We start from the raw sequence: 13,745 nt of genomic DNA, 5'->3' as shown, positions 1-13,745 counted from the left end.
TCCAGATGGGCACCAGATAGCAAGGGGCACCAGATAGCAAGGGGCACCAGAAAGCAAGGGGCACCAGATAGCAAGGGGCACCAGATAACAAGTAGAACCATTTTCCAGTTTCCAGTGCAAAATAAAATTATGATAGCGTCTTTTGAAAGGCGCGGACTCGGTGTAAACAATCTCGCTCTGCCTTTGATCAAGGTCTAGAGCCGGCACTGCTTGATCGTACTTTACGTAACACCTTTAAGACTTAATTTACTGCTAACCCTAGACTGTCCGAGGGGACCTTAAAGAATAACACATTTCTACAGAAATGCCACTGGCATGTGTTAAAATGACATGCTATATTGGAAATACGAGACGATGTAATTAACTAGTAGTAAATTAGAACTCTAATGATGATTGATACGGGGAAAATTCTTTTCGTATTTAGGTAAACTTGTAACAAAATTTCTTTGGTTGTACTAGCTGTTTGTATCTGGCTGGTTTTGACGACATCAAAAAGATTAAATTAAAAAACCGGCCAAGAGCACGTCGGACACGCCCAAGGTGGGGTTCCAAAGCCATTACAAAAAAAAACAAGTAATTATTTTTCTAAGACTTTCGTATTTTGTATGGAATCTTCCAAGTTTAGGTAATATTTTATACCTTAGGCTGCTATTTACTCTTAAACTACTAATAATTCTCAAGCAAACTTAGCTGTTATAGTTTTCCTTGTAAATTTGATATTTACTACCATCGTGAATTTTTCAATATTTTTTTTCAATGAATAGTTTAGATTTTAGAGGAGGAGGAGGCGACCCGATTTTGATGAAAATTTTAATTATAAAGTTGAATATTTCGCAAACATATCACTGAACCGAAAAAATTACATCGCAACTCCACAATGGTTTTAAAGGACCACTTGGACCTATCCAACGATATCCCACACTATAGGGTTAGTCGAGAAAAAACTTTTTCTAAGTATTTTCCTACCATTTTGTCTGCATTCTAGCATTGATAGTCTCGGAGCAAAGCCGCGAATGGACAGACGGACAGACAGACAGACATGACGAAACTATAACTGTTCCGTTTTTCCATTTAGGCTACGGACCCTAAAAAGAAAAAAATCAGTACAATATTGTATTCAGCTATAACTATCAATATTCAGAATGGTAAGTATTTTTTCTAATGTGATCTCAAATGGGTCCCCAGGTAGTCAGGTAGTTGACGCCAAAGGTGGGCGTAAATTATTTGTATGGAGAATTGTACAGCGCCTCTACAAATAATTTACGCCGTCGCTATCGAGTACGGTCACTGTAAACTCATGGTAGTGGTACTGGATCGCAACATCATCTAAGTACATAGATGTAATAGGTATGCGACAAAATAACTTGCGATGTTTTTTTTTTGCAAATACTTAAATTTAACCTTTGAATCCTAACCAATAATACCAATATTAACCAATATGTCCATTAATGTGATAAGCGTTTTGGTTCTTTATACTGTAAGCCTATTATTGTAATGTTGAACAAATAAATTAGGAATAAATGCGAATATGAGTTTGTTTAATATGCTTTCACAGTTTAAATCAGCCGATCATGATGAAATTTGGTATGGAGACAGTTTAACATTCTGATAAGATAAGGACATAGTTAATTTCATTGTTTTATTACGTAAAATTGCATCGTTCCCGCGGCATACTAATAAATTAGTTGTTCAACAGCTAGAAATATAAACTATATAAAAAATATTAAAACTTCATGCGATATGTTGAGGGTTCCGTATCTTAGTTGCCAAAAAACGGAACCCTTATAGGGTATAACCATCTGTCCTGTCTCTATCTTATCCTCAGCACGAGTCAGCAGGAGTGGACCTATAGTCGTCTACTTTACCTACATTGCTACACCTACGTTATATTATACACCGTGTTTTTATTTTTATTTCCGTTAACTTCGGCAGACGGCTCAGTTCATTGATAATTAACTTTTTCGTAAAAAAAAAATTTGGGGACTAACATACTTTTTTTCATTTATTAGCTTCACGTTCATTGTTAATACTCGTACATAGTTAAATTGTAAAATAATCTAACTTGTCAAAGCGACATTGAAGTGACACATAAGGAATAGGAATATTATATATATAAAAACACATATTTAACTATCTTTTTCTAAATATGTGTGAATTAAAAACAGATTAGTTACGAACTTTGAATAAACGTTGTAAATTAATTACCTTTACGCTGTTTGACTGCTAATAATTAATTATCTTAACTTAAACAGTTAGGGCATTAATGTCCTAGAGAAATTAACTTCATTTGAACTGTAAATTGTCCCCTTAAAGTTAACGAAAATAAAAAAACTAGGTGTATTTTAATAAATATGAGGCCTCTAGCGGTCACCTTTGACTGCCTTATTATCGTAGAAGCCAAATCAACAACAAAACAAACTCAAGATAAAGAACAAAACAATCAATGACCTTCGCAATAATCATTATTTGTAGATTATGATGATTTAATTCTACACCCGGCATTACAAACTTACACGGACAACTGAGAGTGGCGCTGTATTCGCACCAGACAGATATAATTAGTACGCAACATCGTTTAGTTCGGAATTTGCTCAACAGCACTAATTAAGTTGTTAATGTTGTCATAGTTGGAAACGCAATTAGTAATTAAAAACATGATAACTAGTTGCCATTTATTTTAGTTATAGTGAAAAATACCACTGTATTTATACAAAGTGTCTTCAATTTCTTTGTGTAACATTTCAGCAGGTTGACTTGCAAATATTGAAATATCTACCAAACGAAAAAATATCTTAATAGAGACATCAGAGGCTCCCGGCGAAAGGGTTTTACCGAGTGCTCGAGTCGAGTCGTATCGAGTATTGTAACTCTTTATTCTACATAAAACGCATGAAATTAACAGAAAACTGGATAAGTAATAAGATGTACAAAGACGAACTTGACTTGGCGAGTGTCACATACCGAACTTGTCAAGGTATAGTTGATATTTTTTTTACTTCTTGCAATCTCTTCCTACGTGTCATAATGTTGAAATATTAATGATATCTGAGAGTGTGCACTAGCCTCAAATTGGCAAATAGATCTTAATCTGTGTGTGAAATAAACCCGGATAACTCACGTCTTACTTAAATCGAGTTTAGCCCGACATGTTTCGGGCTAATTCGTAGCTCTATCAAGTTTGTAAGGTTGTTCGTAAGTCAAACTCAGCCTACATACTTTAAGCAGCGTTTCCACTAATAATGTACGAGGATGTGTTCCGAGTGATTTATCAGCTTCATTTACACATCCTCGCACAGCACATCTCTGGTGAAAACTCTGCTTTACAAGAGTAATTTAATTAGAGGCTATAATTTTGTAACAATTCGTGTTTTTAATTCATTTATTTAGGACAATATTTCGCCACTTTGTAGGGCCAATCAACTTTTTTACCGACACTAATCTGTCCGCGACATTTTTCAAACAATTGCAGATTTTTGTAGGTAAACATGTTTTTTCTGTAATTTTAATAGATGGTGTATATGAATATGCCATCCTACGTAAGTTCAACCTATTAAACCGGTAAATATCTTGTTGGATGTACGATTTTTTGGTAACGCCAGAGACAATTTTGGTAACGCAGGAGACACCCAAAGTGTCGGTAAAATAGTTGTTTGGCCCTGTAATGTTGTTTTCGAGTGAAATAATTACAATAATCGATCGTTAAAAGAGTAATTGGATCAATTAACTCATTGGTTCCTAATCTGGGGGTAAAACCGCCGTGAGGGGTAAGGAACAAGTTGCCATCGAACATTGTATGTGGGGTGGGTAAAGGCGACGGAAAAACCACACTCTTTTTGTTTTTTAATGCATCTTTGTGACCCATTGGTGTTGTCTTAGTCTAGGTTAGTGCTGTATATAGAAAAAACCGGCCAAGAGTGTGTCGGACACGCCCAAGATAGGGTTCCGTAACAATTACCAAAAAATTAAGTGATATTTTTCTAAGGATTTCGTATTTTATACGGAATGTTCCAAGTTTAGGTATATTTTATACCTTAGGCTGCTATTTACTCTGAAACTACTAATAATTCTCAAGTAAACTTAGGCGTTATATTTTTCCTTGTAAGTTTGATATACTTACTACCATCCTGATTTTTTTCAAATTTTTCCACCCACCGGTTTAAATTTTAGAGCGGGGGGGGGGGGGCACCGGATTTTAACGAAAATTTGCACTTTAAAGTTGAATATTTCGCAAACAAATCACTTAATCGAAAAATCGTTTTAGCTCACTCGTAATAGTTTTAAAAGACCTATCTAACGATAGTACCCCACACTACAAGATTAGATGAGAAGAAAAAAATCACCACCATTTTACGTCTATGGGAGGTAACATACAAAATTTTTTTTTTTAATTTTTTATGTACCATTTTGTCGGCATAGCATACATATATATTCGTGCAAAATTATTGCTTTCTAGCATTGATAGTCCCTGAGCAAAGACAGACAGACATGGCGAAACTATAAGGATTCCGTTTTTGCCATTTTGGCTACGGAACCCTAAAAATGCCTACCTACCTACAACTATCAAGAAGGAATTCCAAGAAAAGTTTAGGCTAATAGAATTAACCTTGACCTACACACTACACGTCGTACTTGTTGTTAAGTGTTTCGTACAAAGTTCAAACCCTAACACAACACGAATACTATTAAATACAGTTTTTGTGACCAATGTGGTCTTTGTTACCATCTGTCTTCGCCATCTGCTGTCATAAGTTGTTGTTTCTTTAAAAAAATATGGCTCTGTCCATTGGAGGACAATTTTATTTTGCCAGTGTCTAGTAGTTTTTGTCGTTGTACGGTAAAAAAATTCTAGAAAACGAAATATGATAGGTCGCTGTCATAAGCTATTTGTGAAATTTTTGGGGTTTTTTTTCTGTCCGTTGGTCATAGCAAATTTGCTCGGTATCTACTGGACCGATCCAGTTGAAATTTAATACACTTAGACAGACGTGTTAGCTGCTAGCCCAGGGTTAGGGCATTGGCGTGCAGTGGGTTAAGTCCTAAGTAGCTGAGCTGCTGGTTTGCTCCTGTAGCGCGCCACCCCACCGCAGCAGGGTAGGGTACGCACAGTAGGCAGCACTAGCGATAGCTACCCTTAATGCATACCCTAGGGTAGGGTCATTCATAACCCAGAGTTATCGCTTTTTAGGGTTCCGGAGCCAAAATGGCAGAAACGGAACCCTTATAGTTTTGCCATGTCTGTCTGTCTGTCTGGCCGTCCGTCCGCGGCTTTGCTCAGGGAGTATCGATGATAGAAAGCTGTAATTTTGCATGAATATGTATGTAAACTATGCCGACAAAATGGTACAATAAAAAATTCAAAAATAATTTTTTTTAGAGTACCTCCCATAGACGTAAAGTGGGGTGATTTCTTTTTCTCATCCAACCTTGTAGTGTGGGGTATCGTTGGATAGGTCTTTAAAAATCATTAGGGGGTAGGAACAACGATTTTTCGATTCAGTAATTTGTTTGCAAAATATTCAACTTTAAAGTGCAAATTTTCATTAAAATCGAGCGTCCCCCTCTAAAATGTAAACCGGTGGGTGGAAAATTTTGAAAAAAACCAGAATGGTAGTAAGTATATCAAACTTTCAAGGAAAACTATAACTATAAGGTTGGTTCGAGAATTATTAGTAGTTTAAGAGTAAATAGCAGCCTAAGGTAAAGTTGGAAGATTCCGTATAAAATACGAAATCCTTAGAAAAATATAACTTATTTTTTTCGTAATGGCTACGGAACCCTATTTTGGGCGTGTCCGACACGCTCTTGGCTGGTTTTTAACCCTGGACCGTGCCAGAAGCTCTGAACTTATGGGACCCAGACATTGGTAAGCAAAAATGTGGTTTAAAATGGAGCACGGTTGCCTAGCTGATACTCTCTGACCAATAAGCCCCATTTTGGTAGAATTAGACCTTTTGGCCTTAGATAAAATACAATATAATACAAAGAATGTTCACTGTACACCGCAAATTGCGGAGTGGAAATTTATGTAAATAATTTAAGATGTGGCAATAAACATTTTTTTTTTAATAGTTAGCGAAGCTTAAAATAGGTACACAGTGAGAAATTTACAAGTTAAGCAATAAGCTTAAGCGACCTTCGCTTCAGACCGATCTCTACCATAAATTGATTGATTTTTTACATATACTCGTATTCTAAATAATTGGAAAATATGTAGGTACTTTGTTTAAGGTATAGTCAAAGAAACTGAATCACGTATGTACAGTCACCAGCACCAATATCTGACACAACAAGCGTGCATAAATATATTATCTGATACGACTCTACTCGTATTTCTAGAGCCGGAGGGACATGTCAGATTTTAATGCTCTTGACTGTACCAGAGTGGAATATTTTTATAATCATTGTCGCTATGATTTCCTTGCCAAATAGGTACCTACGAGTATATGGTATGTCAACACGACACTAATAAGTAGCACAAAAGTTCTAGGGTTATTCGAGAGTTTATTTTATTTTCGTGGGCACTTTTCTGTTCACATGGTAGAAGATTCTGTTTAAGTTTCCGAGTTATCTAGTACAGGGATGGGGAAACTGCTTCCCGCGGGCCATCTCCGGCCCGCAAAGGCTTGCAATCCGGCCCGCGACCATCAAACAAAAATCAAGAGAAGATTTCGTATTGTTACAAAATTTCATTCTTATTGGCAATGGCCAAATTAGTGTTTTAGAAAATACATATCAATATTTTTATTTCAGTAAATAACATAGCCAAAAATGCAACAACTTGGTACGCCATATATTTCGTTGGTACATGAAGGAAAAAGTTTCCCCATCCCTAATCTAGTAGATGTGTAAAAAATCTAAAATGTCAAATTCTACAGCCCATCTATCTTACAGTGTGTTGCCAGCAGCCAGGCTTTTATTTTAACGGAAGTTGTAAATCTGTTTAAAAAAATATATACCTCGTTGAGTTTCTTGCCGGATTCTTCTCAACAGAGGTTTTACGGAACCGGTGGCAGATTTTTTTTGACATTCATATGTAAGCACATATTATAGCCTAAATTGAATAAAGATATTTTGATGACTTTGACTTTGACTTTTAACGTATTTCTGTAACTTAACCATGACATTAATTTATTATTAAACTAAAACTGACTTTTAGTTGTTAACTTTCTAACAAAATTATAATTGCCAGCAATGTACAGCAAAGTAAATTGAGAGATAATAATCATAGTATCTGTCGGCTGTCATTTGCACTTACTTGTCAATTTACTTTGCTGTACATTGCTGGCAATTTTTTTTATAAAGTTAATGAAGTCTGAATTTTAGTTGATTAATTAAATTAATATCATGGTAAAGTTACAGAAATACGTTACTTTACGTAGCTTCCATTAAAAAGCCCGGCTGCCGGTAACACACTGTGTAACAAAATGTGACCGCAAAAATTGGGGCGGATGAAACACTCGAATAAAGGCCCTACACACTGGTACTTCAATTAAGTTTCTTCGAGTGTACATGGAGATAATTTTCTAGGCCAACTTTATCCATATAAAAAAACTACTTTAAATTCTAAAATAAAGATAGGTAAACAATAAATTTTCCTTACCATATCGTCCTTCCATGATCGCTCAAAACTAATAATGACAATAATGACGTTAACTCACTCCGGTACACACTAATTGTTATTTAATTGAAACTATTATGATAATAAATACAGTATAGCGTCGTGTTGTTGTTCTGCAGATATTTACAAACAAACTGAGCAATAGATAGCCAGAGTTCAACGATTACTTGTTAGTGACGTGCGTTACTCGATATCGATAAGAACCGTATGATACAAAATGAAAAATTGACCAATATTGAGATACGACTACGCGTAGATACGTGTGTGTAATGTCAACATAATTCAGTACTATAGAGCTGCTATTGAGCTTGTGATTGGTACATATTGATTCACAAGAGCTGGCACGAATTAATTGAACGAAAGTAATGTCACTGACATTTTTGTAGGAAAATGACAGATACATGACATTTTCATGTTTCTGTGAAGTGTATGCAAATAGGTAACACAGAGGTACTTTCATTCAATCCATTTGTGTCAGCTCTTGTCAATCGACATTAAAAACATAACTCTACTCCAGGCAGTCGGGTTAAAACAACGTACTTTACAGCGTATGTTAGTTAGGTACATTTTGAAGTTTTAATTAGTTATTCTGATGATTATTAAATAAATATTCATTTAGACGCAACAGGTATAGGTAGTGCCACGAGAGTTGAATGAATGATTACACACACAGCTACAAAAAATAACTGATTGCATAAAGGAGAATAAATTAAATGAATTAATTAATGTCAAAATCCCGTTGTCATTACATGATTTGTTCTTGTGTGCGTTACCTCAACTCTGGTGGCACTACCTACTGACCTATTGGAACTAAAAATCGCGTAATCTCGATCCGATAAACGAATTTTAAGCGAGGGGAGTCGCGTGCAACAGCTTAATATCTAATAACACATACACATATCTCATATCTCATGTATTGTAACTACATATAACTCAATGTTTGTCAATTGTGTTTGTTACTTATTTTGTACAATAAAGAGTTTACATACAATACCTTTAAACGAGCAATTCTTATATATATACGAGTGTAATCAGAATCTCAGAAACGGCTAACACGATTTCGATGAAATTTGGTATGTAGGGCTTCTCAGGGATGAAAAGTCGCTTTAGCTTAGTCTTATCTCTGGGAAAACGCTGGTTACCGAGTTTTAGCCCGAGCGGAGCTCGGTCGCCCAAGTACTGATAATTTAATCCACAATTAAATGACTATTTCATCGACTCGGGCCCCACTCTACGAGCACCGCATAACAGCCGTATTCTGTAACCGGTGGTCGACTCGTGCAACTTCACGTCTCCTTCGCTAAGTCGATCATTAGTTGCGCAAACGCATGTTAACTAACTGCTGCACAGAATAGGTCAGCGCGGGCAGAAGGCCCTATACGAGTTACGAAGTGCAAAATTCGAACTTCGTATCTAGCCGTCTCACTGACGCTTATGCCAGTTGTGGCCTGTATTACGAGCAAATAATTAAAACATAAATCATAGTCGTCAAACTGAACAACATTCGTTCAGCGTAGTACTATTATTTATTCTATGGTTTGGCGACTTTAAATAGTAGATTATTGTCGTGGCCTGGAAGTAGGCAATTGCTGGCTGAGTATGAGTATTAAACGGACGAGCTTGCGAATACGAAGCCAGCAATGCTATTCCAGCCGAGACTAATATAAAGCTTTTCTCAAAAATGGTGAATAATTCTGAAATAGAATAAACTTTTTCTCAAAATATATTATAACATTTAATTTTATTCCAATATTTTTCTTATGCTTTCCCGCCTTTTTTTCATTAAAAATAAACTGCAGGTGTATTTTTCCACCGAAAACACCACAAGCTGTTTCAGACCCAATAGAAAAAGTCCGGAGTTCCAACAAAATATCTGATACCGGTCATTAGACTTGGCTGTATACGACTTGTGCCAACATTTCCATGGCCTTTTTAACTTAAAAAAAATATTGTGACTGCCTGCAATCTTTTTAACTTTTTAATTTTCCGCTGACCATAAACTATGCACTTCACCTTCTGATATGTAAAGAATAATGTCAACTTTTACGGACATTTTTGAGAAAACATAATTAATGGTGTTTTTTTAATACACTAAAGTTTATTCGAAAAACAACGTACAAAGCAAAATGACGTTTTAGTGAGACAAGCGACGTCAGGTGGGTTCTAGGATGGGGTTCATTGATAACAGTATTTAATTTGTATGAAAAAAGGGAAATCTAAAGACTCCATTATTTTTAAAAGTCGCTGAACTGGTGTTATTCAGTTTGACGAGTACGATATATGTTTTCATTATTTGCTCGTATTACAGGCCACACCCGGTATTATTTAATACGAGAGTGAAAGGGACGGTAGGTACGATACCAACCAACCACAGGAAACCAAGAAACCATTTCACAGTAGGTAAACTTCATAATGACATCGCATTAATTAACAAGGAAAATCATAATGATATACCAATACCAATTTTTGAAGACTTAATAGGTATGCATCGATACTTATAAGCATTGTTATTCACGCTCAGCAAAATAGTCAATGTAACTAACTAGCTTTTGCCTGCGGCCTCGCCCGCGTGGGATTCGGTTATCACGCGCTATTGCCTCGGGAACTGTGCATTTTTCCGGGATAAAAAGTAGCCTATGTCACTCTCTGGCCCATAAACTATCTTTATGCTAGAAATCACGTCGATCTGTCGCTCCGTTACGACGTGAAAGACGGACAAACATACAAACACACACTTTCGCATCGATTATTTTATTTTTCTGATGTGTTTTTACTGAATTTGACATATTTTGTCTTATATTCAAATGACAAGTTCATAGTTCATATTGTGTTATTTTAATTTTATTCTTATTATATTTTAAGTAGTGTGCAAAAATAATGTACGCCTCTAGCAGGCAGGATATGGCGCTTCTTTATGTATTGCTGTCTATCAACTTTATTACCCATAACCGCAATAAAGACATTTTGATTTTGATTTTATAATACTAGCTTTCGCCCGAGGTTTCGCCCGCGTGGAATTCGGTTATCGCGTGCCGTTCCCTCGGGAACTGTGCATTTGTCTGGGATAAAAAGTAGCCTATGTCACTCTCTGGCCTATAAACAATCTATATAATTGACGACCGGATGGCTAAGTGGTTAGAGCACCTGACTACGAAGCTTGAGGTCCTGGGTTCGAATCCCGGCCGGGGCAGATATTTGTGTGAATAACACGAATGTTTGTTCTCGGGTCTTGGATGTTTAATATGTATTTAAGTATGTATTTATCTATATAAGTATGTTTATCCGTTGCCTAGTATCCATAGTACAAGCTTTGCTTAGTTTGGGACTAGGTCAATTGTGTCAAGTGTCCCATGATATTTATTTATTATTTATTTATTTATATGCCAAAACACGTCGATCCGTCGCTCTGTTTCGACTTAAAAGACGGACAAACATACAAAAACACTTTCGCAATATTAGTATGGATTGGTATGGCTGCTGGACATAATATTTGTCTCAACACATCACTCCTGGTAGAGCGGTGTGTTGTTGTTAGCGTCTGTTTTCGTTAAGGTTAATGATTCTGTTATTTGTTTGCAAGGTTAAAAAAAGACTATACGGTGTTGATACGGAAGTAAATATGTTTTGCCAAGGTGGTCCAAAATATCGGCACGTGCACTCTATTATTAATCGCCGCTCCGAAATATCTGGAAATATAGGTGATATCTGTCATTTTTTCCAAAAAAATCGTTCTACTTAAAGCACCTATGACGAGACTGAGCAAAACGTACCATCTGCCGTCCAAATACAGGGGTCTAGGCACCGAATATTACTTTGTCCCTTGGCCCGTGGGGACTTAGCGGTTTAAAAAAATTAAGTATGTGTGTGTGTGTGTGTGTGCGTGTGTGTGTGTGTGTGTGTGTGTGTGTGTGTGCCACTCCCATTCTGTACCTTTCACGTCTAGGCTGCAATGCAATGCAATGTCACTAGAACGTTTACTGTCAAATTGTTCCATGATGGCTCATAAATGAAAGTGAGATGAAAGTGAGAGATTGATCCATAGTTTTGTGTCCAGCGCAAGCTCCATTAGTTGTGATTCTTGGTTGAAGGTAGCACCCGCTGTTTCATTGCGCTGTGGCCTCCAAGTTACGCAATGAACGCGTTTGCATTCTATTAGGCATTTAATTGACGCAACTAACTTGGTCATGAGTTCATGGTTTGACCAAGTCTCAGACATGCATGTGGGGCGTGGGGGAACTTCATGGCGTGAAGTAGTTTCCTGTTGAGCAACTATCTTTTAATGTGTTTAATATGACTAGACGATTATTAATTATTGATGTAAATAACTTTAAAATATCAATTAAAATTAAAACATGTTCAAAAGCCTCAAATGCTCAAAATGTCAACAAAATAAAATAAATAAGATCTAATTATGTTTGTACTGCGATAGACACCAGCGCCATTTCTTTTATCGCGGAGAAATGCGGAACTAGTGAGAGAGTAATTAAAAAGTTTTATAGATGGCGCCCTTGATGGATGGTAATTTTCAACGGCCGGATGATTCTGTGCCGACATGTCCAAGTTACGACAATTGTTACGAGTACGTTCTACGAACGCATGCCAAATCAGAATTTGTTTACATTTAAGGCTGCTGCTACAACGCCGTGTTCCCGGGTCGAGTGTCCTAGCTGGTGAACTTAGACGGCTCCATCTTCACCGGTTGGCACCACATGACTGACTACCCCGAGATCTGGTTCCGAAACTGCAGCGCGAGCTGCTATGACAGCTACTACCCGTAAGACTAGTTTTTTTTTAATAACTGGCTATAGACACTACGGTCCACTGGAGAAGCCTCTAACTATGCAGGTATGCCTGCGTGTGTGGGAATAAACCTGTGCAGTTTTTTGAACCAGGCCCTTACGAAGTGCAAAATTCGAGCTTCGTATCTTGCCGTCCCGCTGACGCTTGTATTAATCGACTGGATGGCAAACGAGCAAGTGGGTCTCCTGATGGTAAGAGAACACCACTGCCCATAAACATCTGCAACACCAGGGTATTGCAGACGTGTTGCCAACCTAGAGGCCTAAGATGGGATACCTCACGTGCCAGTAATTTCACCGGCTGTCTTACTCGTACTCTCCACAACGAAACACAACAGTGCAAGCACTGCTGCTTCACGGCAGGATTAGCGAGCAAGATGATGGTAGCAATCCGGGCGGACCTTGCACAAGGTCCTACCACCTGCAAACATACAACGCGCGTCTATTTATAATTTATTATATTGAGCACCAAAAGCAAGCAGTACAGAAAACACAAAACAGTACTAAAGAGATTTCCAAGGTAAGCGATAGGCGGCCCTACGCTTCAGAGCGATCTCTTCCTGTCAACCTTTACAATTGGACAGAAGTAAGGAATAGATTATTTGTATTATTTTATAGTTTATTTCATCGTTATTATGTAAAATACAATTTTGGGGCATCAGCAAACATATCACACAGACGGAATTCGAATTCTTTGATATAAGAATATACCTACTAATTAAGGTGGAAGCCGTGGTGGCCTAGTGGTTTGACCTATCGCCTCTCAAACAGAGGGTCGTGGGTTCAACCCCGGCTCGCACCTCTGAGTTTTTCGAAATTCATGTGCGGAATTACATTTGAAATTTACCACGAGCTTTGCGGTGAAGGAAAACATCGTGAGGAAACCTGCACAAACCTGCGAAGCAATTCAATGGTGCATGTGAAGTTCCCAATCCGCACTGGGCCCGCGTGGGAACTATAGCCCAAGCCCTCTTGTTCTGAGAGGAGGCCTGTGCCCAGCAGTGGGACGTATATAGGCTGGGATGATGATGATGATGAATGCTATACGTGGCAGTGGAACCTATAGACAAGTATATTACCTACACATAACTCTAATCACGTCATCTCCTTGACTGAACATAATAAGGGAACGCATAACATGCACGTTTGTAGATGCCTTTAGTATTATCAAGACTCTCCTTGCGATGTATCGCTGCAAATATTAAAATAATTTGTCATCGTTTAAAAAGTAACCTAAAAGTGTTTTTATGTGAAATCATGTGATTGATACTTGGTCAAAGATACCGAAGGTCCAAACTCCAGTAGATAAAAATAACAATATAGCGTTA

General features: G+C 37.3%; 2 protein-coding genes across 5 annotated transcripts in view; one reads left to right on the top strand and one right to left on the bottom strand.

The window, feature by feature from the left end:
• Nucleotides 1-7,755, bottom strand: part of LOC141442844 (uncharacterized) — a 43,851-nt gene extending 36,096 nt beyond the window's left edge. Inside the window, exon 1 of the mRNA XM_074107986.1 lies at nucleotides 7,601-7,755. Coding sequence (XP_073964087.1) covers nucleotides 7,601-7,616 — 16 coding nt within the window. The 5' untranslated portion in view covers nucleotides 7,617-7,755. The remainder of the gene's footprint in view (nucleotides 1-7,600) is intronic.
• Nucleotides 1-13,745, top strand: part of LOC141442836 (serine hydrolase-like protein) — a 33,718-nt gene that overhangs the window by 9,870 nt on the left and 10,103 nt on the right. For 2 of the 4 annotated variants that reach the window (XM_074107969.1, XM_074107970.1), the window contains exon 1: nucleotides 13,537-13,706. The exons of 1 other annotated variant lie outside the window; for it this stretch is intronic. Coding sequence is in view for 1 of the 3 variants with exons in the window: in XM_074107967.1 (XP_073964068.1) it covers nucleotides 12,328-12,392 (65 nt within the window). In the remaining 2 variants the exon portion in view is untranslated. Of the gene's footprint in view, nucleotides 1-12,261; nucleotides 12,393-13,536; nucleotides 13,707-13,745 lie in introns of those variants that run through there. One more of the 4 variants, XM_074107967.1, reaches the window with a different exon arrangement.

This window comes from Choristoneura fumiferana, chromosome 26 (assembly GCF_025370935.1).
Source record: "Choristoneura fumiferana chromosome 26, NRCan_CFum_1, whole genome shotgun sequence".
Classification (NCBI taxonomy): Eukaryota; Metazoa; Arthropoda; class Insecta; order Lepidoptera; family Tortricidae; genus Choristoneura; species Choristoneura fumiferana.
Note: the sequence above shows the minus strand (reverse complement) of the source record. Positions and strands in the feature narration are given on the sequence as shown.